Source organism: Equus quagga, chromosome 1 (assembly GCF_021613505.1).
Source record: "Equus quagga isolate Etosha38 chromosome 1, UCLA_HA_Equagga_1.0, whole genome shotgun sequence".
Taxonomy (NCBI): domain Eukaryota; kingdom Metazoa; phylum Chordata; class Mammalia; order Perissodactyla; family Equidae; genus Equus; species Equus quagga.
The window spans coordinates 53,247,786-53,272,950 of NC_060267.1; the positions used below are offsets into that span (position 1 = coordinate 53,247,786).

General features: G+C 43.2%; 1 protein-coding gene across 1 annotated transcript in view; it reads right to left on the reverse strand.

The window, feature by feature from the left end:
- Nucleotides 1–1,410: 1,410 nt before the first annotated feature.
- The window catches only part of DYRK4 (dual specificity tyrosine phosphorylation regulated kinase 4), a 50,728-nt gene continuing 26,973 nt past the window's right edge, over nt 1,411–25,165 (reverse strand). The window contains 12 exon segments of the mRNA XM_046642003.1: nt 1,411–1,707; nt 2,412–2,584; nt 4,913–5,042; nt 8,829–8,889; nt 10,558–10,730; nt 12,904–12,985; nt 15,183–15,321; nt 17,165–17,305; nt 17,622–17,758; nt 20,501–20,664; nt 22,401–22,539; nt 23,240–23,384. Of these exon segments, the coding sequence (XP_046497959.1) occupies nt 1,463–1,707; nt 2,412–2,584; nt 4,913–5,042; nt 8,829–8,889; nt 10,558–10,730; nt 12,904–12,985; nt 15,183–15,321; nt 17,165–17,305; nt 17,622–17,758; nt 20,501–20,664; nt 22,401–22,539; nt 23,240–23,384 (1,729 nt within the window). The 3' untranslated portion in view covers nt 1,411–1,462.

A 25,165-nucleotide genomic window follows, 5' to 3' on the forward strand; every position in this document is an offset into this window, starting at 1 on the left:
CCAAACTGAATCATTCTAATTATGATATCAAGGACTTGGCTCCTTGTCCTGTCTCTGTCCACCTCAACCATATTCATGGTTGAAGACAGTTGGTGTCAAAAAAGTTCTGTTGCCAGCTCTGAACGTTTCCAGCTATGGGACCTGGGACTAGTCACCTGTTATGACACTGCTCTGACTTAATGTCCATATCACCCACTTAAGAAGCATTTTCTGTCCTTATTCTGACCTTTCCATGGAATTTTATATTCTTGATCCTTTTATTCCTTCTAGAAACTTCCTCCTGCTTGGGTTTCTATGTTTCTTGAGGGCTCTGCTCAACTCTCTCAACCCCTTACAAATTTTTCTTCCCTAGGACTTTCTCTTGACCCTCCTCTGTTCTCACTCTGTATCCTCTTCCCTGGGTGATCTCATCCAAACCCATAGTTCCCATTAGCTGGTATCTTCCTTCAGGGAATATTACACAGTGATTAAGATGAAAACTATGAAGCCACGTATGTTTTCCTTGTCGTTTATGATGTATGATCTTAAGCGGCTTATAAAATTTTATCTGTACTATGATTACAACCATATTATATATTCATGTAGATAAAGACTGAGAAAGGCAAGTAAGTAAATTAAGTAAATGGACGTGAGTGAACACATCCTGCTGTTTACTCAACTGCCTTTCTTTTGGGAAACCCTGCATCCCCTACTCCATGTGGTCCTAGAGAAGCATTAATTATGGTGCTACCACCACCACCATCATAATGTGGACTTGTGACCCACGCTGGCCAATCAGAGGACGGCAATATCTCAAACATAGTGATTGGTTCAAGTCCAATCATTTCTGAGACTTTCCTTCCAGCAAGGAAGATGGCATCTTTTGATTGGATTTAATGGTCATCTTAACTTCTGGGCAGAGCTTAGCTTCAAAATGAAATTAACCATAAAAAGAAGCAAGGCTAATAGATGGAGAGGGAGTCTGCGCCCTGTGAACTTGTGTGAATTCCTAGATCCTGCTGTGCCTGAAACTCACATACCCCTCTTGAGTCTCTAATTACGTAAACCAATAAATGTCCCTTGTTGTTTACACTAGTTTAAATTCAGCTTCTGTCATTTTCAAACAAGAATCTTGACTAACGTAGATCAGCTGTCTTGAGCAAGAAGAAAAAGTTTTTTCTTTCATTTAGAGTTCTATGAGTGATGCTATAACACTGAGTATTTAACACACCACCCCCCCCCCCCCACATACACACACCCATGTTTTCTCTGGTTGAGGGCACCAGGAGGCAGTGTAGGTGCAAGGACATCCTCCCCCATCCCTCATAAGAGGAATCATGCCAGTTGGCCATGTGAATAGAGTTTTTTTTTAAAACAAACCTTTATGCATTAAAAAACAACAATCTGAAGTATTGTACAATATACGTGCCGTTTCTAATACAAATCATTGGTGGAAAGGAACAGGACACACCCTCAGTGAAGGTCATACAATAGGTGGTAAAGTGTTCGTGTTCTTGGAGGAGGAGTTTTTGCTTTGTTGTCCTGTGGAAGTCTTAGACTCCTTTGGCCCAAGAACTGCCTCTGGCTTTCTGGAACCTTCTGCTACATGAGGCAGCTGGACAACTTCAGCTCCTTGCTGGAGAGAACCCTGCTGATCACCCCAATTCTGAATCTGCCTAGTGGTGACATCTTTTATTTTGTCCATAGTCCCTTCTTTGATGATCACATCTGCCAAAGAAGAGAGGGGACAGAAGGAACAAGTGTTCAATGTGAATTATATTCTAACTGTCCATCAGGCTGCAAATCATTTTGAGGAAATCCTGGTTGTAATGATACAAAACCAGTTCATTTGTAAAGCACATTCTATGTGCTAGGCATTATTCTAAGCACTTTACTAATTCATTTGATCCTTTCAGCAACCATAGAGAACAAGACATCATTCTTATTCTCATAAATGGGGAAACCGAGACACGGAGAGGTTAACTAAGTTGCCCAAGGGCCCATACCTGGTAAATGGCAGAGCCAGAATTTAATCCCAAGTAATAAGACTCCAGTGACCATGTACATAACCACTAGGCTATATTGCATATAAAAGATATTTTCATAATGCCATACTCTGTCTGATAATAATTCAAGAGATAATTATAGGGCATGCAGTGGAGGACACAGCGAAAGAAAAGGAGGAGAAAGTGAGTTGAAAAAAGGAAAAAAATGGAAAATCCTAGCGATAAGGGGGCAAAAAAGAGGTGAATTCAGCTAGAACCAAGTTTCCTGACAGAGGAAAAGTCCCAAAGTAAGAAATGGTAGGCTAGTAGCAAAGTAGCCAGGAAGAGTTATCCAAGGTTGAGTTCACAGAAATTGACATGCAATCCTCCAGAGATACTTGACCCTCTGGACTATGGGACTAGAACAGGTTATTTGAGGGGCTGTACCTTTTTTGTCCAAGTGATGATGCCCTTGAACCTTGTCCTTCCTGGGGAAGGGGAAATAGAGACCTGGTCTCCTCAGGGTCTGGGGCCTGGCCCGTGGTTTGCGGTTCCGTGACTCATGAATCCAAGCATGCTTGACGGCCTGGTCAGGGGTCATGCGAAGAGAAGGCTCCCATCTACATACCAACAAAGCCCCACGTGGGTTATTGTTTTACTTCCCTTTTCAATAATAAAACATTTTCAAAGATCCCAACAAAGAACCTTAGTAAGGTATAACAAAAATGGTTCATTTTTGAAAGATGCATTTAAGCCATGTTATAACTCAAAGATATCATAGAATAGAGATTTTGACATATAATTTTAAAGTAACTGGAAGCAACTTTTGGAAATAATCTTTTTAGAAAATGTATATGACAAGCCAAGGAATATCTTAGAGCCCAAGTCTTCTAGAGTTCCTAGAAATTCTCTTACAAGAATTTTATAGAAAATCTTAACCAATGGTATTTCGAGTTCAGTAAACTAAGAACATCAAAACAAAGAGATGCTTAATTTCAATTCCCAGACTACGGAATTTGGACCTCCAAATATATCACAAATAATATTACAGAATGCTAGAATATTAAAATTCTAAGGGGACTTAGATATAATCCAGCCAAACTTTTAACACAGTAAAAAAATACATTTGATAGAACCCCCAACATGGAGTCATTCTGCCATTCTTGAGTGATTGAGCGACAAGGCATTAACTCACAGAACCACCTATTCCAATTTTGAAAAACCCCAATTCTTTAAAAGTTCTTCATTTGTATTGAGCCAAAATTCACTTCCCAGGAACTTTTATCTAGTAACTTTGACCCAGGTCTTAATTCTACCCATTAGCACTATACAGGATGAGACAACTAATCCGCCTTTTATGTCATAATCCTTTAACTACCTGAAAACATTCACATCACTACTAACTATTGATCAGATCATATGGTTGCCACCTTCCAAGATAGGACATTTCAGCTGTTGTCTAACTGGTGTCCATGCTGGGACTAGCTTCTAAATGCAGGTAGATGGCATGGATATTCTAGACTCATCAAGGCCATAAATAACTCAAGCTCCCAGTTCTTTGTCAAATGAACTGCTGTTAAACTACATCTCCCCTCTCCTGAACTTCTAGAGTTAGTCTACAAAGCCTAGACACAGGGCTTGACATTTACCCCTCTTAAATCTGACTCAAAACTTTTAGTCTCTCAGTCCAGAGATTTGCTAGTTAGCAAAATATGGAGTGATGAGGTAACAGGCCCCATTAGCTTGACTGCCTTTTGCAAGTTGTGAGCAACTAGCTCTTTGCACTAAAAAAGAAAATAATTTTTTCTTGGTTCTGAGCTGTATTCTGGATGGTTGGGGTTTCTGAATAACTCACCTCTGTCTCGGTAGTGAGTTTCTGTCATTTGTTAATGAGCATTCCTTCCAGAGCCTCAGCAAGGGCTGCGGTGGGGTGAGGGGAAGGATGGGGCACAGGATCCTTCCCTATTTCCATTTTTCAGACAAATAGCATGACCTCCTAGCTGGGAAAACTTTTAGCAGTACCTGATGGTTTATCCTCGGAGCTAGTACCTATATTCCAGAGTGCACAAATGCCACAAGAGTAGTTTGCTCAAGCTACTCCATTCCACCAGAAGAATCAGAGAATATAAAGATATGGTCTTCAAAAAATACGAAGCAATTATCTAACTGACACAGCTAGAAGGGACCTTAGGGATATCCCATTTTACAGAAAAGAAAACTGAGGCCCAGAGAGAGACTTGCCAAATATCACATGGCTAATCTAGTTGCCACTTACCAAACCTCTTTAAAAACAGTGACAATAGCTCACATTTTCTAAACACCTTCGAAACTACACACTGTTCTGGGTGCTTTATGTGCTGTTCTTTTTTCACTATGACTTGACCGAAATACGGAACCTAATTTCTACAACATAAGCATATAGATTCTAAAAAGTTGTACATAATAAATGGTTTATAGCTCATCCTTTCCCTAATTCCCTAATCTAAGAGGATTTAGGCTCTCAACCTAGGGGAATGAGGCAGGGCCCCGAAACCAGCTTACACTGGATGTCTACGAAAACAGTTACAACAAGCACATCAAAGAGACTGTCTTCAATTCACGGAAGCAGAAGACATTTAGGACTTGCTACAACCTCAATGCCAGGTAAGTTGAGGCCAAGAAGAAAGCAAGCTCTACCCACACACTGTAATCCAGGGCAAGTCATTTAATCCCTTTTAGCCCCAGCCTCCATAACTCAAAATGGAGCAAATCGTCTGCCCTGCCAATAACACAGGTAAGCTGATGAAGCAAGGGATGAGAAAGCATTTTGTAGACTCTAAAGCTCTATGTTCAGTATTAATTATTGTTTTTACAACTGCCTCCCAGGCCCAGACTTTCACCAGCACACATGTGAGAAACTACAGTATTTAAGAGGAAATCCAGAGGCAAAGACACCCCAGCAAACTCACACTAAACACCTTCTGAGAAAGTCCAGGAAGGTGGTGTCGTAGGTTTTCAGCACCGTCGTAAGATCCTTGGAATCCGGGTATCTTTTTTTCCCCCTGTTGTTGGTTATATGTTTAGGAAAACCTTTGGAATCTTTAGAGATACAACATTCTGTGTTTAGTTCCAGGTGTAAATGTTCACTGGTCATATCACAGCTGTTCACTCAACCATGCTGCTTCTTGGAGTGGTCTTTGCAGCTCTCTCACTCTCTGTCCACACTGCCCCCTCCCAAACCCACGAACACACCCACAGCCCCAGTCAGTTGAAATAACCACATGTAGATTGTTCAATGGATGCAATTAACTTTTATAAACAATCTCCCCTCCTAATTCAGTATGTTCTGAGCCTCCTTCCCACCACCTCCTCCCTGAATCAATCAAATAGTTTAAATGGTTTAACATTAACTAAGGTTAAATGATAAGGTTAATGATAATGATAATAATAATAATTAATAGTAATAAATCTGACATGATGAAAACATTCGGCTCTGAACAAAAAGGATATGGTCCATTGTTGGATTATCTATGCCCTTGCTCCTTTCCCACTATCTCAATAATGTGAGAATTTGGGATACCCATGGGGTATAACAAGAAAGTCATTTTAAGAGAATGATTTGCTTTCAGAGCTCATTTACAAGCCACAAAAGCAAATTAATCTCATTACTTCCTTATAATCAAATCAAAATTTTTTCCATAATTGAAATGATCAAATTTGATTGCTTGCTTAAGACACAGCTCGAAAATGACTTTCTTCGGCCATTTCCACTGATTAAAGCCCTCACCAAATGCATGACTTGCCATGTCTGAAAAGAAGCCCTGAAGACAGCTCCAAAGGTTTGCCAAGCATGCTTCGTGCGATGCTTTGAAGGTGAGACCACTCATTTGGACACCTAGGTTCTGGTGTGTGTGTTCAGGAAAGTTCATCACTTATGCTCACACCTTGTAAATGTTCAAGTAAATGGGTGTGTGTGTGTATAAGTTTACACATTAAACTGAATTCTCACCATACTCAGTGGGGTTCATGTAATGGACATTCTGGAAGGTGCAAATGAAGTGCTTCTGTTACTTTTGTAATCAATATAATTTGTAGGGCCTCCAAAAGAACATGCGTTCTTACTGAATTCCTGGACAAGACCATGAATGTGCATATGTGTATGTGCGTATACACACGTGGGTATCTATTTATTTATATGGATAAAAATGGGTTGGGGTATTGCATAGAGTATACATCTTGTGAACTCATACAAATCCTCACTTCCTTTTCGACTGTGGCACCAGTGCTCCCACCTTATCCTACTTCTCTTTTAACAAATCACCAAAGAAGAATCTGGCTCACAGGCTTATAAATAACATAGCTCCTAAAGTCATTGTTATGTAATTGTTTTTCTTGTACAAGTTTTTCTCACCCCTCTGGCCCTCCCCAATATCTAATTATTCTCTCCATCTCTTTCTTGCTGCCTAGAGCACATAGTATCTTACTACCTTGAGGAAACATCACTTTGCTCCAATTACGGGTGTTAACTAGGAGTGGCTGGGGTTGAGGTGCTGTTGGCAGCCCAAAGCTGGGGAAGGGAGAGCCAATAATTTAGGTGGACACAGTATTTCCCAAACTCACCTAATCATAAGAATCACAAGGAGCTTTTGCTAAAAACATAGAATCATGGGGGGTGGGTACAAAGGGTGAAGGGGTGCACCTACAACACGACTGACAAACAATAATGTACAACTGAAATTTCACAAGATTGTAACTTATCATTAACTCAATAAAAATTTGAAAAAAAAAAAACATAGAATCATGAGTCCCACCACAAACCTACTATATCATAGGTTATACGGGGGATCATGGGATTTAACATTTTTGCTAAGCAGCGAAATTATTCTTATAATCAGATAAAGTTCGGGAAACACTGAAGAGATGCAGCTCCCAATAAAGTCCTTCCTCATGTAGAAGTGAAGACATGTGGATGTTGCTACCAAAACCACAGCACCAATCTAAAGTCTAGTGCTGATGGTAAAAATCAGGTTCTCCTTGAAATGGATATGTGTATGTATTTGGTACCCTCTCACCAAGATGCCCTATATTTCCTTCCTTTTACTCCCCACCCACATACTATCTCTTGAATTCAACGTTATAGGCTTAAGAAGTAACTCTTCCCACAGTGTCTTTGTCTTGCAGGAGGGAACACCAATATCCTTACCTTTCTTTCCCCAAATCCTTTGCAATCCAAAAGGATGAATTATAGTTGGTGGACGGGAAAAGTATATTTGGGGTCAAAAGGCCAGTTCCATTGCCCCATGTACAAGTTATACCAGCAGGTCAGCAAGATCCTCTGCCTGCTGTCAGACTGCTCTGGAAGAAGTGTTAGTGTGTGGGCGCTGTTCTAAGGCAACCAGAACACTGCCCTGCTCAGAGGCAAGGTCTTCAAAGCTCCAGCCATGACTATAAGGTGACATTTAAAAGATTTAACCATTGGAAATGCATGGGACGGTCAGAATGTATGAGAACCTTGACACTGAAGTAGGATCATGGAGGACCTCTGCTAGCCAGACCTTAAACTTTCAGTTTCTGGAGCATGAGGAGTCCGAAGAGCCCTGGGAGAGGGGCCAGGGACCAGTGGCTGTGGCAGGGGCTCAGGGCTGTGGTATTTTACCAATGGGAGAGGAGCAGACTACATTTTAACCCCCACATGGCTGAACCAGCACATACCAACTGACCATCAACACGACTCCCTTTTGTTGAGTAGGAGGCCCCATGAGGGTATTTTTGACACTCCTATTGATTAGGCAAGTTATGGAGAGAAATTAAGTGATTTGCCTACCCATTTTGAGGACATTCTTGGGTGAAAATAAGAGGTGGGAGGGCTAGGAATGATTGGGATGCTATAGCCAGTATTAGCCTACAACTAAGCTGATGGCAATGGCTAGTCAGAAATGTCATTTCAGATGGCATGGAGTCCCTATCTGTGGAGTCCCCTTTCCCTTATATCTAGTTTTCCTCCACTTGGCTGATCTTTGGGCCACTATGGCTTTTTCTGCATGAGAATCTCTTAGCTTCTTGTGGTTCTTCAGAGGGATTTTAGATCTGGGATTGACTTCATCTTTTTAGTGCATAATGCCCTGGAAATGCTGTCTCATCTGGATCTTGTTGATCCACCTGTCCATCTTGTATAGCACCACTCGACTAGAAAGGCAGAGGATCATAAAACCCAGAGCCTGGGAACTGCGATGTGGGGGCAGCTTGGGGCCATGGATGAGGCTTAATCCCTGCAATTTGGCAGATATCCTACACATAATCGGCAAGCTACAACACATCTACAGCACAACTGTTCTGACAGTCTTTGCTTACCTATTTTATACCAAAGTTGCAATGAACCTGGGATAGTAAGCGTCTGGAAGATTAAGAAAATTTGAGCAGGAAAGAATGATGCTCCACTAATGATAGAATGTAGCAATGGAATTTTCCACTATTCTTGAAAAAAGCTTCTGCTCTTTGAATTCCCTCCACAGTGCATTGTGTGAGGGCGCAAGCTGCTTGGGAGTTGGGGAGAACTTACAGGAGAGGGTATAGTTATAATGTTTTAAGGTTTCAAGATCGGCTGACAGATCTGGGCAGGAAACTGGTCATTCTCATGTTCCTGCACATTTTCACTAAAAGACCTCATTCCCAATGTGACTCTCCCATCTTCTCTCCCTCATGCCACCTGGTACCGCTTCTCAGCATCTTTGTACTTTCCTGAAAGAAACTCCTAATCACAGCTTGCCCTTTGGGATGGGGTCAGGGGAAGAGCATAACGGGATTTAAGGTATGGGAGATGTCTTCAAGGCCTGTGACACATCATCAGCCACAATGGGAAAAAAGGAGTTAGACCTGGGGACTTACCAAAGAATGTCTGTCTCCTGGAGGCTTTCTGAATGAAGCGGGCTGGCGGCAGGCCCAGGACCTTCAACAAGTACAATGCAGTTGGTTCACTCATGGAGTCACATATTCAAAGATTGTTACAGCTGGGTGGGACAAACTTTGCCTGCTATAGATAAGGACCCAGGAATATTAAGTGACAATATCAAGCCAGTAGCAGAGCAGGCCCAGAGCCTGGGTCTTATGACTCCTAGTTCAGGACTATTTCAGCATCCTGAGCATCAATACCGGCCACGCTATTCTACATAGGCATCAGGACAAACTAGAGGTAGGCCACCCTTTATGGCAGCCAGATCTCACTGTCAGAGTGAGCAAACCAGTGTACATGCTGACCACCCCTGACCTAAGGAACGACATACCCCAGTTCGGAACACTGGGAAGGGAGGAAAGGAAAAAGATGGAAATCACCAGATGGACACCATTAGACCACCACATGACAAAATGCCTTCTTGAAAGAAAAGCACACAACTTATTTGTTTGCCTTTCCCCACTGCAACCTAGAGGGGTGCACAGAGATAGAGAAACTATAGGCCTAACCCTCAGCCCTGGGTCACCTATCCTTGCAGCTGGGTTCCCAGCCATATCCATGTACAGGCTGGCTCTCCTACTCCTCAGGATCCTCCTCCTCCTCAACCCCATTGACACCAAGATCAGGAGGAAGCTGAATCAGTTCTGGGATAGTAGGAATCACAACTCAGATCCCGTACTCCCCATTCTCCTTGGTACTGGAAGCAGGAGTAGTTCAGAGATGCTTCATTAAATCATCCGTCATCATCAACCTTAGAAGCCATGTACTCTGATCCCCTCATCTTACAGAGCTCTGGAGCAGGGAAGGGATGTGCCAAGGAGAAAGAGCCAGGACTAGATTCCCGGTTTACCGATTCCCAGGCCAATGTTCCTTCCACCATAGCTACCATGTATAGCTATTATTACCTAAATTATTTTAACACTTTATTATCAGTTTCAATCGTGAAATGAAACTATCCATATTTAATAATTCTCAAGAGTATGCATATCTCTATGACCATCTATAACTCTGAGACAATATAGAAAACAGAAATTTGGGATAGATAGATCGATATAGATAGATAGATAGGTAGATAGATAATACAGATAGATCTTTGTTCACAGTCAAAATGTCTTTGTTCACTGGGAAAATCCTAAAATGTGAAATTTCCAATTTTTGGGGTGGTTATTTTCTCCTATTTTGTCTAATTTAGCTCCATAACAAGATGCCTTTAAGTAAAATAATAATATATATAATAAATAATCATGTGATGAGTCCTGGTAAAGCCTTGTTAAAGGGAGATATTGATGTTTTTCCCAGAAAGTTAAGATAGTAGGTAATGACCAAGCAATACACAGCGTCAGTGAGTGTTGTGTCACTCTGGCTTTTAGATTCTTTTGAATATATTTGAAATTCTGATATAACAGTTTTATTTTAAGATTTCACTATTTACATTATGCTAGAAATTCCATTCTTTGCAGCTATTTAAATTTATGATAAAAATGCTAGACGTCAACTCAAAGTGTACAAGAGGGTACAAAATTTCAAAAATACTTTTAGGGAACTGCCCACCCAAAAAAAAGTGTACAGGCCACTGCCCTACGGCGAGTCTGAGGCAGCCCCCCGTTGGAGAGTGCAAGCTCGCTCTCCTGCAGCACCTCAGCGGCACGCCAGGCCCTCCCTCACCTCCATGATGCAGGCCAGCTGCTCCACTTCATCCTCCCCAGGAAACAGGGGGTAGCCCATGTACAACTCCGCCATGATGCAGCCCAGGCTCCACATATCAATGGCCATGTTGTAGGGGTGGCCCAGAATCACCTCCGGAGATCGGTAGAAGCGGCTTTGGATGTAGGTGTACACTGCAGGGAAAGAAAGAGAAAGCTCACGTAGGAAGCCCTTCTCCCCTCCAGAGCAGCCTGCTCCAGGACACCTTCTCAGGTGAGGGTGGACGGTAATCGAGACTCTCCCACACATCCTCACTCTGCTTGGCAGGAGAGACAACTGACCAGTACTTATGAATCACATTACATATCTAATCTCATCAAATCCTCACCGCAACCTGATTACCATGGAGGTGTTATTATCCTCACTTTACTGACCAAGAACTCTAAAGCAGGCATTGTTCTAGGGAAATAAATTTAAGTCAGCTAACTTAAAAAAAAAAATAAGACTAATATAAAGTTAAGTTTTCAAACTGTCAGATTAATTTTGGGTAGACATTTTCTGAAAGTATCATGATTTGGGAAAGGAGGAGTATCAAAATGGGAAAAGAAGCAGGCAAAACGCATAATTTAAAAAGGTATATTCAATATATTATGTGAATTGTATAATATATAGGAAGAAAAGCTCAAGGAATCTAAGCAGAAGAGGATATGTAGAAGGTAGTATTGCAAGGAGCCTAGATTTTACAACATGAGGAGGCTAAGTTTGGAGAAATGGGATATTATAGTTATTTCCACATGCTGCTATTGGTGCTTCCCTCTATGGGGGTGGGGCAAGGCTTCCATAATCACTTCTCTGTTGTTTGAATTGGTTACAGTAGGATGTAATAATTTTGTGATTTAAAACAAAATAAAGTGTTAATAAAAATGACTTTTATACCTGCCTGCTTCTAAAATGGATTTTAGCCACTTTCCAATCGAAGAACATATACACACGGTAGTTTTAAAAGATGGATTTGACCAATACTTACATAATGCTTAACATGCACCAGGCAGAATTCCAAGTGCTTTACACAGATGAACTCTTTCACTCCCTACAACAACGCTATGAAGCAGCTATTATTATTGTCCCCGTTTTAAAATGAGGAAACTGAGGCATACAGAGATTAAATAAATTGTCAAGGTCACTCAGCTATAAGCGGCAGAGCTGGGCTTTGAAGCCAAGCAGTTTGTGACTAGTATCCATACTCTATATTGTCTCATGATTAAAGTAAAGACAGAGGGAGGTCAAAATATATATAAATGGGGAAATGGCGATCAGAAACAAGAATAAGATAATTAAAAATTCAGTTCTGAGCATCCCAGCAGCCAAGATAAATGCTAATTAATAGGTTACAAGTTACACACCTTTCCTATCTGAGAAGAGCAAATGTATGAGTTCTTTGGGGGAGGCACATTATATCCTAGCTGGAATTTCTTACGGGATCCAGACATAAAAGATAAAGGACATATGTCTTCAAAAGCGGTGCTGCAGAATATTTGGAAAGATCCATGTAGTAGTCTTTTCTTCAGCCTCAGGAGGCTTCCTGTGACACCCCCTGCCAACATGAAGGACGGTCCCGTAACACAAGCTGTATATATCTCTAATCATTGTATCTATCATGGTATATTTTTATTTTTCTGTCTCTTCCATTGGACTATAGGCAATCTGAGGACAAAAAGTGTTCATTTTTTGTTCCTGGAACCCAGGATAATGATTGACACAAAGCAAATACTCAATAAATGTTTATTGAACGGTACATGTTCTCAACACCAAATGATAAAAGCCAAAAGAAGAGCCTATTAAATCAAGTTCATTGCAGGTTGTGCAAATGTACCCCAGGGCTGCTTTCTAGATTGTAGCCTGAACAAAGTATAAAACCTAGAGAAGCTAGGGCAGTGAATTCCAAACCATAGAATGGCTATGTTTTCTAAAGTGCAGACTCCTGGGTACTCCCCCAGAAATTTAAATTTGGTACATCTGAGAAGAGGCCCTGGAAGCTACAACTTCAGAGGCCTCAAGTGATTCTGACGCCCATCTAGTTAGTTTGGGGACCCAGTGCTCTTGGGAAATTCCAAATCCACAGAATATGAGAGCTGCAAAGAACCCTTAACGGTATTTGAGTCCGACTTTCTCATTTTGTAGATGAGGAAACTTAGGCTCAGAGAAGTTAAGAACTTTATTCAAAGTCACACTTGTTCAAATCCACAGCCATTATTGTCACTGAGGCCAGGCTAGAACCCAGGTGACCTATGTGTGAAGCATTTGTTTCAGTAAGGGAAAGAAATCGCAGCAGGAAAATTCAGACAAAGGGATTGGAACGGGGCCTACCTTTCTGGTGTTCATAACAGCTTGATCCAAAGTCAATAACTTTAACAGAGACTTGGCCCTTTTGGTATAACACTATATTCTCCTAGAGAGAAGAAGAAAGATATATGTCAAGTTTTAATAATGTTGCCCTAGGCTCTCTATTTACCTAAATGCTGCCATTCTCCAGGACCCAGTTCAAAAAGCAATCACCTGCAGGTGGACTCCTCCCACTTCTTCTCCAAACCCCATTGTTCTCCCCATCCTCTGACTTCCCATTTGACTTGTGGTCTGTCCCTATTGTTTGGACCCAATATTTGCTGCTTTGCAGTAATTCTTTTGCAGATTTTATCTCTTTCCCCACATAGATTGTGTAACTCCTGAAGATTGTGGGTTCTTTTTATCTTCCTTGGCACCTGGTTCTATGCCTTGCTTGCATAAGGCCTTAGAAAGATTATTGACTGAATTTGATGTTGCCATTAAATGCCTCACCAACAGACTGCTATGACAGTAGAGGACCCAAAAGAGGCAATGATTTGATTGGAGTTTGTGATCCTTATGCTGACTTTAGGGAAAACGTGAAACCAGGTGTTCCAGTAGAGTCATGATAAGAAGGAAGACCTCCTGAACGCTCCTCTCAGAGCATGAGAGTGTACTTCCCAGGGCTGGAAGATTAAAGTCCTAATCATGTTTTCAAGAATCTCGCTATCAGATGAATTACTTATTATGAATATCAGACAAATTGATTGCTTACTGAATCCCTGAATATTCTAGATATGGCATAGCAGTCCTGATGTAAAGCCTCTGGCACCACAAACTAAGAAAGTACAAATTTAGTCCATAGCACCTTTTCTAAAGAATATTTGTGTTTACTGAAAGAGTATGATCAGCAAAAGTCTTAAAAGAGTAAGACTTTCTAGTGTGTCCCTAGCCCAGTGGAAAGGCCTTCCCATCGTATTGGCAGAAATAGCTCTACAGAGGGATGGATGCATCAGACCATCACAGCTCGTGGATACTAACCGTTAAAATCCATAAGAATAACTCCCTGGTTCTTGAACACAGACTCACCGAACACTCTCCCGGTTGTGTGTCTATTCCAGTCTACTTGATCTATTTCTCAAGGAAATCTATCACCTGATATTTTGGCTACCAAGTATCTTATGGATTTCCTTGATGAGAGTCAGTCCCTGAAGCCCAAAGACCATGGTGTTGACCCTTTGTGGCTGCAAAACAGGATTAGGAACTTGAATGTGGAGACTAAATCAATGTACCACTATCCTTGTGAGGCTCTACTAGTCAGCCCTGAGAGAACATCTTTATCTTGATAATCTTTCATTGCAAAAATATCCCAAATTTACCTAATAAGTTGCATGTTTTTGAAAAAAATTTGTTATATCCATTTTGGGGAGTGAGGAGAAGGGAATGAGGAAAAGTTAAGGGATATTTACATATCTGTGAGGGTTGTTTTTGGAACCAGCTCCTGGCTCCATATCTTCATACCCTTATACTTTTTCCCTAGCTACCTCTCTGTATTCCTCACATTTGCAATCATTAACTCATCTAACAAGCATTTACTTATTGCCTCCCATAAATATTGCCAGGTACCATGTTAGGTCCTGGGAATAAAATGGTGAGAGGACATGGTTCCTAATCTCAAGGAAGCTTGTAGTCCAGTGGTGGATACAGATAAAGAAACAATTCCTACACAAAGCAATCAGTGCAATAATGGAGCTACATTCAGAATACTAGCAGGACAGGTAGGAAGGGTACATATATTTGGAGTAGAGGAAGTGGTCATGGACTTGCTGTGCCCTAGGACCAACTCAGAGTACAGTAGATATAATGAGGACTTAGCACAATAGTGCTCCATCCCCCTGCAAGACACATGTCTCTGCAGAGCAGAAAGGGGAGAATGTCGGCCCCAATGTTGAACTCCTATGGACTACAGCTACTGTTGATTTTCTCACTGAGATGGCAAAAAGGGCAAACCTACATGCCCAGGACTTCTCACTACACATCTTGATGCTCAAGACCCCAACCACTCACCCCGCATAGGAAAGCCCTCAAACCTTCCTGTTTCTGTCTGCCTCAATGACACCACATCACTGGTTATTGCCCCAATATCCCTGCCTTAGTCTTTCCTGTACCTCACTTGCTTTACACAACCTATAAACATGACTGTTTGGTTTCACCCTGGAGCCTGGGCCATGATGGCTGCCCAGTTACCACTGGGGAATGGAACGAGGCAAACAGTTTTTGCAGGTGGGGAACAGCTCTCCTGGCAGGACAGAGGTTGTACTCACAGGCTTGAGGTCGCAGTGAATGATTTTCTCTACATAAAGCATTTGTAAACACTTCAAAACAGAGAGGGTGAAGCGCCGAACCACTGACAGACTGAAGCCTTGAAATCTGTTATTCTTCATCAACTCGTACAAATTGATTCTAGGAAAGAGAGAGAGAGTGATGTGTATCATGTAAAAAGTGTAAAGCTGAGTTTGAACCTGCAAACACTCCCATACCACCTGGTTTCCCCGAGGTGGTAGTAGGCAAGTGTCAGATCAGGAGGCAGGGCTTCTGTGTCCTATCAACTCAACTTTCCCATTGATTCATGGCGGACCCAGGGTGAAGCCCAACTGTGTTGGCCTCTCAGATGTCCCCTCGTTTCCTATGTGACAGGGTCATTTAATCACTTCATTATGCATGTGGGTGTTAAGAAGTTGGACCAGACTTCCAGAATATTCATAGTTCTTCAAGCCCTAGGGAAGGCTACAGAAGTCCACCAGTCACTCCACCAAGCAGCCACTCCCACCCAGGCCTGAGGAGGCTGTCTAAAGATATCAAGTTACTGATGGGTAAGGGAGCAAGACAATGGACAGATGGGACTGAGGCAAATGGAGAAGCCCTACCCTATCTAAATCCAACCTGGCTCTTGGTCCCACCTAACTGTCATCTTGCAGGGATGAGGGCTTGCTCTTGCCAGATCATCCTAAAAGCCTGCAATATATAAAAGCCAGCTATCTTATGTGAAATCTGATGACTTACAGATGTTGGAAACTAATGCAAAGCATTTTAAAAAGGAAAACTTATCCAGGGGCTGCTAGCCTGTGGCTTCTGTGAAATGGGGAGAGGAAGGAAGGGCACAATCCAGGAGCAACTGCGCATCAGTCTCTTCCCCATCCCTCCTATTCTTCCATTGCTGAGCTTTCTCTAGCTCTGGCATTATTGAGGAAGCCATTCACTCTTGAGGGATACAGTGGAGATGTGAGACGTGGCTCTGGCCTCATCCTGACTAGCTGTGTGACCCTGGACAACTTCCCAGCTTCTCTGCCTTTGAATTCTCCCTCCACACACTTGCCTCTCCTGACCTCTCAAAGCTCTTTTAATACAGTGACAGCCTAACTGCACTAAGATTAATGGCCAAGAAAGGCAGCCTGGGATGTCCATCTTGCTGCAAGAAAGATAATTCACCTCCACATATTGGAAAATTAACCACATTTTGCAATCATCAGAGATAGTGAGGAGGATGTTAACTTTCTGATTCAAATTTAGCCAGTTCTTAGAATTTCACCATCAGCGATGGTGTCATGAGAGCACCAAGCTACCAGCTCAGTGAAGCCAACAACACTGGGTTTCTGAGAGCTCATCCCTGATTATTCGCTTTTGCTAAATGCATTCTGGGTTTCTAGTTTTATTTAAATTGCATCAGATGGTCTTCTCAGACAGAAAATTTTATTTAATTGCATCAAATTAGCATGCTCTTTCAGCTCCAACGTTTAAACAGGTGATGCCAATCTATTTCAGTCAGGTTCTGCTCTCTTACCAAAAATACCTGTTCCTGTCCTTATTTGCTCAAAATCAAAGCCCTTTCTCTCTCTGAGCAGCCAGCTGCCTGTTCCCTTGGGTTCCAGCCTCTGCATCATACAGTTGTAAAGCCAGCGAGTGGGACATGGTAGCAAAGGAAACCCATTTTCAACATATTTCAGTTTAGCTCTCAAGGGCAGAGGCCTTGGTTTTGTTATGTCAGCCAGTTCAGCACCCGGAACCTAGGCAGCACATCCTGTATGCCGGCAGAGGACAGGCGTGACTGACACATGGGTGAGGTGGGCAGCTCTTGGTCCCAGCCTCATTATTCTTGGGCTTTCTAGATAACTAGGTGGCTGTGTATCCATTCTAGTCATTAAACGTTCACATCCAGAAAAATCTAGTGTTCTTGCCTCCAGGATTCTCTCCTGTCACTTAAGCAACTTTCCCGAAGAAAATGAATTAAAAAGAAAAAGCAGCTGACCCCAGGAGTTCAAAGGTGATGCAGAGGTGATTGCGGAAGTAGAAAAAGTCCTTCATGTGTACCACATTGTAGGCGTTGTCTTTGTCCTTCCTTCGGAGAGCTTCCAAGATCTTCAGCTCCATCAGGGCCTGGTGGTGAAATCTGAAGTGATTGGAGAATGGCAAGGAAGACAGGAAATGAGGACAGAAGACAAGGGTGCCATGTCGTGCTGCAGCAGTTAGCCCATTTCCTCAGCCCCTCCCCATGACCCCAAGACTGTCTAGGGTGGCAGAAAGCACTAAACATTCCATACTCTTGCTTCCTCTTTGTTCTGTCATTGAATCAGACAGAGAGAGGGAAAGAGGAAAAAGAAGAAGAAGATCAGAGGAAGAGGCAGACTCAGGAAGGGGAGGCATTACGAAGGGGCCAGAGTCGTGTGGTCCCTCCTCTATAGTCTATGCCATCTGCTAAGCCACACCTCTTCTTGTTCCTGATGATTTTCAAGGCCACCAACTCATTATTTTTGTGATCCAAGCACTTGGCCACCTGTCCAAAGGACCCTTTCCCGATCATCTCCAGAACCTCGTAGCGGTAGGCAATGTGGTCATGCAGGACCTGCAGAAGCCAGGCCAGGAGTAAGGAGCAGAGCTATGGGCTCTGGAGCTTCCCTGACACTGGGGCCCCAGGATACCCATTCCCAGCTCACGGCTGACTCCTGGGGAGAACTTTCTGGACTGCACCGGGCACTTGCTCAACTCCCACCCTCATCTCATTACTACTACAATGGTTAGACTATTGCCTGAATCCCAGGCCACCCATGTGGTACCAGGGAAAATCCCACAGGCTCCATCTGTGTCACGCAGTGCAAGGAACATTGGATTATCTTTGGGAAACTTGAATTCTAGTCCCAGTCCTGCTACCACCTCTGGTTTTCTGCACATGTGGGAACCTATAAAGTAAGAGGTTGAACAAAGTGGCCTGAAGGTCCCTTCCAGTTTGTATATTTCATGATTCTTGAATGCAGCTGAGCAGCAGCTTTAGTTCAGAAGAAGTTTCATTTCTGTCCCCTGATGTGTCTCCATCAATCAGAGAAGACTTTGTGTCCACTCTGCCTCTTCCTGGCCAGATCTGGTTCTCCTCTTGGCTTAGCCAGATTTAATTCTATCTTGGAGTTAGCAGAACAGAACTTGGACCTTTCTCAACTAAGAAGGGAAATATCTTCCAAGAGCCAGAATCACCCACGTCCCTCGGTGTTTTGGAAACTAGGGAGCAGGTGCTTAGTCAAAGCAACAGGAAAATTTAAATTAATAAGACTTTATCTGGATGGCTTCAGATAAACCACTTACCCTCTCTGAGCTGCAGTGCCCTCATCTGCAACTGAAGGTTGTGGATAAGAAGATCTCTAAGGCCTTCCAGCTCTGAGAAATCTCTGAATCCTAGTGTTACACTCATGAATTTGGGAGAGGTAAAGGGGAGAATTTAAGTCCTCAGGATGTGTTCGTGATTGTGTGGTGGGGATCTGTTCATACAGGAGAAATCAAGATCATGACTATGAACATGTACAACTTCACTGATATGTGGAAGTAGATTACTTGCAAAGGTCTGTCATGAGAATATTTTCAGAAAGGGCAAGGGATAGGTTCTGCACATGTTGGTGTAAAGGTACATATGTGTGTCCCTAGCATTTATATATTTCTCCTATAGGCCACCAGTTTGGTGGTATCATAATTATTCACTCACATGTCAACTTTGACATTGATGGTGTTTACTTGAGGCCAAGGACCAGGTTGTACTCATTTTTGATAGTTCCCTTTATATTTCCAGAGTCTAACAGATGCCCAAGCATACGACAGGTTCCCAATAAATAGGTATTCAATTAACATTTGCTGACAGAATAAATGGGAGAATACAGCTGTGGTGCTTGTTTGGCAATTTAGCCACGTGCATCGTATATGTGTGTGTCCACTGCAACGCAGTTAGGATGGAGATTCCAAACATACAGAAAGAACACACTATCCCTCTCCCCTCACCAAAAACATAGCTCACTAAGATCTGAGATTGAGCAACTGAGTTCTAGTGAATTAATTTAAAGGTAGCGCTGACATCCCTGGGGAATTTCCCAGAGACTCCAGGCCCAGGTTTCAGGGCTGGGTGAGGGTGAGGGGGGGCAGGGAGGGTGGAAGAAAGGGAGGGAGGAGTTGAGGATGTCTTGCCGAACTGGAGGTAAGATTTATACTGGAGATTCTTAACCAAGGACCCATTAATAATCCCCATCCTTGAAATTTTGTGTATGTGCAGGTTACCTTTTATGGGATGAGAATTTACAGCTTTTATCAGATTCCCAAAGAGATCCTTGGCCTAAAAAGGTTGAGAACCAGGGCTCTAGATAAAGGATGTGTGCCAGAAAGTCTAAATCCTTACTTCTCAAAGTGTGGCCCAAGGACCAGCAACATGGACATCACCTGGAAGCTTTTTAGAAAGGAAAAATCTCAGGCCCACCCTAGACCTGCTGAACAGAATCTGCACTTTTAACAAGATCTCCAGGTGATTTGTGTGCATAGTAAAGCTCAAGAAACATAGCCCTAGATACTGTTAAGAAAATCTACCTCTTCTATGAAGCCACCAAAGGCCAATCTTGTTTCCTAAACCTAAGTTACGAGGAAATGTCCAAAGGAGGAAATTCCCAACAGCCCACAGCCGAGCGGACTAAGGACCACACATCTGATATCCTCAGAAGTAGGAACTGTTTCCTGAAGTGAAAGGGACACCTTCGACGCCCAGATTCCATGCTCAGGCTGGGAAGAGGCACCGTCCTGGGGAACCCTAGAGGTACAGTCAGAAGAGCAGGAGTCGCTGGCATCCACCTTCGGAAAACCGAAGGAAGTCAAGCACTATGCCCCAGGGATTATAGTGGCAAAAGCTTGTTTTTCTGTGGGAGAGATAACGTTTATTATAAAATTTAAAAAGGTCCATTATGGACTTGTATGGAGGAGACAAAAAAGGGAATGTGGAGGAGACTGCACCTTATTCCATAGTGTGGCCTTTTCCAATGGGGCCGGCGCTGCACAGTAGGAGAGCCTGTGGGAGTTCACCCAGGATACAAAACTGTTACTCCAAATACTCTTGGAGAAAATCATTATTGTGTTATCAGAATGGTTTGTTTCTTAATTGCATGTTTTTCCATTTCTAAACGTGGTATTTTTTGGTTTAGCACCTACTAGAATCCTTCAGGATGCTTAGTCTCAGAAATAGCAGCAGCAAATGCTATCAAATACCCCAGACTTTTTTCCTTTCCAGAGTGTCTCTTGTCCCCAAGCCCCAAACCCCTGCAGTTCCCATGGGCTACTGCCCCATCACCTTCCTATAGGAGCCATGGTCATCATCAAAGCTTGTCTTGCTGAATCTCTCAGGAGCCATGTGGAGCTTCTCAGCTTCAAGCCCCAGGAACCACAGCTCTGTGTAGCCCAGGATTTCACTTTGCTCATAAGAAGATAGCTGGTTCTTAAAAAACTTTAGGGCCTCTGTATGGAAAACACTGTAGTCAGTGAGGTTGAGGCGACATGGGGATCTGCCCAGGGCTCAGATGATGGGATCCCTTCCCATTCATGAGCCAGTCGGTCCTTTCCTCAACTGGGTGGCTCACTAAGCACCACGCATCTTGAATCTCATAGGGTGGAAATGTAACAAGGATAGAAGTCAAGGGGTTGTGCTGATTTCAACAAATCAGGAGGAAAATGCAAAGGAAGGGAAAGGAGGAATTTAGGCCCCAAAGAGCTGTGAGTTGCAGCAGCATGGATAAAAACTCCAGGAGTAAACTTAGTGTCAACAATAGCAGGTAGCTAAGGCAGCAGCTGTCTGAGTTAACGTGGTATTGGGCTCCACAAACAGTCTATCCTGAGCGAGTCTGCAAACTGTAGTGTCTTCAGGGACCAGGCAGGTAACATAAATGTGACTCTAAAGGCCCAGGAGCTATTTGGACTCACTGAGTCAGTGAGTCTCCCGGACTACAAGGAAGGAAATTCTGCTCCCTCTCCTCTCCTCTCCTCTGGCCAGGTCACAGCAGGGCTCTGGTGTTTGGTGTGAGGATGGCGGGAGTGGGATTCATACTCTGAGATAAAGATAAACTAGACAGTGCTGAGAGGAGGGAAACGAGCACTGGGGGGTGGGAGGGGCACCACGTTATTGACAAACTGCTGAAGAGCTGGAAAAGGAACCATTGGGAGGAAAAAAGACTTACGGGGGACAAGATCTGTGTCTCTATATATGTAAAAGGCAGCCATGTGTAAGCTGAATAAGGCATGTTCTCTCCCCAGAAGACAGAACCAAGGCCTAAGAGAGCAGGGAGGATCAGCAGAGATTTCAGCTCTGTAAAGTCAGGACCAGCTCTGAACTGAAATGGCCTCCTCATGGGTAGTTCCTGAGATTGTTTAACAAGAGGAAGGACAGTTCATTTCAAAGCTGTGCTAGAAAAGCTCCTGGCATCAGAGAGTGTTGGCACCTAGTGGATTTTAGTTTTCTTCCTTTGAACTCTAACAGGTCATGAATCTCTGAACCTTGTGAGGAGTTGAGCTCCTGGCCAAAAATCTATGCGTGATCTTTCAGGTCTGACCTTAGGTGATTACAAAGGCGTAACCAGGCAGGCCTCATGGAGGAAGCTGCCCTCCCCACACCAGCCTCGGTGCACAGGCAGTGCACTGAAGTCTCTGAAGAGTCGCAGTCAAGGACTCAGGCTCCCCTGGCTGGCCACACTCTCATACATATCTGCATTCCTAACCCAGGAGCCTCCATTCAGAGGCCTTCCTCAGGTGCTTCTGCCAAGACCACCTTATTGGGGTGTGGGGGCGACTTCAAGACACTTTCCCCACTCTGACTCAGTGCACAGCACTTTTCTACTCCTAGCACTTCCCCCTCCTGTTTCTACCACCCTCCTCCATAAAACGACAGGAGCCTTGTTCAGGCTCCTGAGGCAGTGAGACAATCCCCTCCGAACGCACTGATACATCTGACGCAGGCCTGGTGGCAGTCCACGGGGGAAAATGGACCCATGGGGAGCCAGTGCTTTCTCGTATTTAGCCTCTTGCTTTACTATCACAGTAAGTGATGAAAGACTTGACTCTTACTTTCATTTTGGCTTGTTGCCCTCATGGACTACTCCAACACCTGGCAGCGTAGCTTTCTCCAGCTCAGCTCAGCTCCTGACCCCCTGACCATCTATAACCACCCCCCCACCAACCCTGCTGCTGCCCCAAAGGCTTACCTGCCGCTGTCAGAGGCACCTTGTGCTTCTGGGGTGCTTTCTCCTCTGGCTTGGGATCTAGAGTTTTAATGCTCAGACAGAAAGGCATTTCTGAAGCCTTGAGCTCAGAGGCTGACATCTGATTGTGACTTTGACTCTCCTGTCCAGGGAAAGAGACTTGCAATAAAGGGTTGCTTAGGCTTCTCGTAGGTGCCGCGAACTATTTATCTGACCAAGAATGCCCAAATGCACCCAGACTCTTCTCTTTCCTCTCCAGGGAGAAAATGGTAATTATGAGTCAGTAGGTTTTCTCAATCCTTCTCTCAAAGGAGTACCTGTCTGACTCACATTATTCTCTGTGAGACTCATGTACGTTACAGTATGCAGTTGACAACCCCAGTGACATCTTACTGCTGGAAGAGATGAGAACAGTTTTTTACCACTGCTCTTGAGAAGGCCAATTCCTAATTTGTGCCAAAGGGCACAGATCCTTGAACTTACGTGTATATAATACCTCTTTAACTTGGCACTTTCTCACATTACCTCATTTTGTCCTTACACACACAAAAAGACAGGAGACATGGAAGGAAAACAAACATTTTGAATACTTCTACCATTTATATATCAGATACTTCACTTTGCCTTTTCTCAATGAATCCTCATGAATCCATCCCGTTTTGTAGAGAAAGTCAATGACTTATTTGCTCAAGTTTACATTCATTGAGAACAGGACTAGAACCCAACCCTCCAGCTAACACTGTGCTTTTCCCACCATGCTGGACCTTTCTAAACTTGATTCTGGACTGAAATCAGGTCTTTCACTTGCCTGCTCAGGGCCATGTGCACTGCCCTGTACTCACCTGATACAGCAGGGGTGGCTTTGGCGGGATTTTATTGCTGATTCTTGGGAAGTTAACCATGTTCTTCCCCTTGGCATCCTCAAAAGGGAGTGAAATAACGTTGGTGTTTGTATTCTACAGAAGGAGAATCTGGGTAAGTTTCAGCCTCAAGCAAGAAAATGTCTTCAGGGAGTCATTTCTCCCAGCTCCCTTCCCACAGCAAGGATGAGCCTGAACCAAATTAAACCTGTAATTTTGTGGTTATTATTTAGGATGAGACTAAAATAAAAAAAAAAGAGTGTGAGTACTATGAAGATATGGCCAAATCATGAAGGTGGCACTGAAATGACTGAAGTTTAGCAAAAACAGGCTAAACTTGAACCCAGAACCCAGGGGTTCTCCTTCTTCCAGCCCTCTCTTAGGGAATTGAATGATATTTGTCCAAAGCTGAGACACAGCTGGTACCAGACCCACCTCTATAAAACCTGGCATACTGGCCACATTGAAATAGGAACTGGATACAATACTTCAACTTAACACCACCCAGCATAGCTAAGCCCTCCACCAAGCTATAACAATGCAGACCATTTAGAATAGTCCATCTTGACCTCCTAGAATAGGGACATAGTCTGAGGAAGAGGGGATTGCGGAAGGCATGGGCCACAGCCTCAGACCAAACTAATTTGATTGGCTAACATGTACTATATGCAGGATTTGGCTGTTTATCGGATGGACAATGATGATATCTGAGCAAATACTGCAATGCCAGATCTTACTGAGTCCCAACTTCTCATCAGGTAAGTTTGTGGGGACTAAAACTTATAACCATCAACAATGACAAGTTGGCACTGAGAATAAGTTGGGGAGACTGAACAGATAAATGAAAAGTACGTTAACAAAACACAACCCAGACTAAATACCAAGCAAAGAGCATGGACAACGAGTGTCAACAAAGAAGAAAGAGATCATTGTGAATGCCGTCCGCCCAGGAGGATGTGGGGAGGCTTTTTGGAAGGGGTGTGGCTTGGTCTGGGCTTTAACAGGGAGGAAGGGTAGAAACCATGCTCATTAGGTGAAACACTACTATCTGGGCATATCCAGGGGTCTTTACTGCTCATGCTGGTTAAACTGGAGCAGAGGGTACACTGGTGGAAGGCACTAAACGCTAAGCTGAGATACTTGGCCTTTATCTTATGGGCAATAGTGAACCACTGACAATTTGCAAGGTTGGGAGTTACATATGCAAAGCCGTATTTCAGGAAGACCTCTCCAGCAGCAATGTGGCATAAATGAATGCTTATAGATATGGACTCTGAAGTCAGACTCTGGTTTTGAATCCCAGCTGCACTACTCATTAATTGATTGACCTTGGGCAAGTTATTAACCTTCCCTCATGTAATATGGAGATAATAACAGTACCAACCTCATAGTGCTGTTGTGAGGATTAAATAAGTTCATAGGCATAAAGCACTTCAACCAGTGCGTTGTATATGCTAAAAGTAAGTATTTGCTAGAGCTCGTTTTCATCATTTGTAGAATGGACAGAGTGATCTTTACTCATTTCTCAGGAAACAGGAAAATCATGGACTCAGAATTGATGGATAATGAGTAAGATAGTGTGGAGCCTAAAATGATTAAAGGAGCTGAGGATGTTTAATCTCAGAGAAGATAAAACAAAACAAAACTCCTGAGAAGTTAACAATTCTGACACTGCCATACATATGTACTGGAATCAAACAACGGAATAAATGGATGGCAGATGATAGGAACCAGGTTTCTCACTGTTGGATAGACATGTACAGATAACCTAGGTCAACATCAACCTCACCACCATGTGATAATGGATTAGAGTTGGAGCTGTCAGTAAGAACTCCTGGTTAACTTAATATAGATATAGATGGCTACTTACAGAACTATGTATAAATATGTGTATATTCAAGGGTTAGT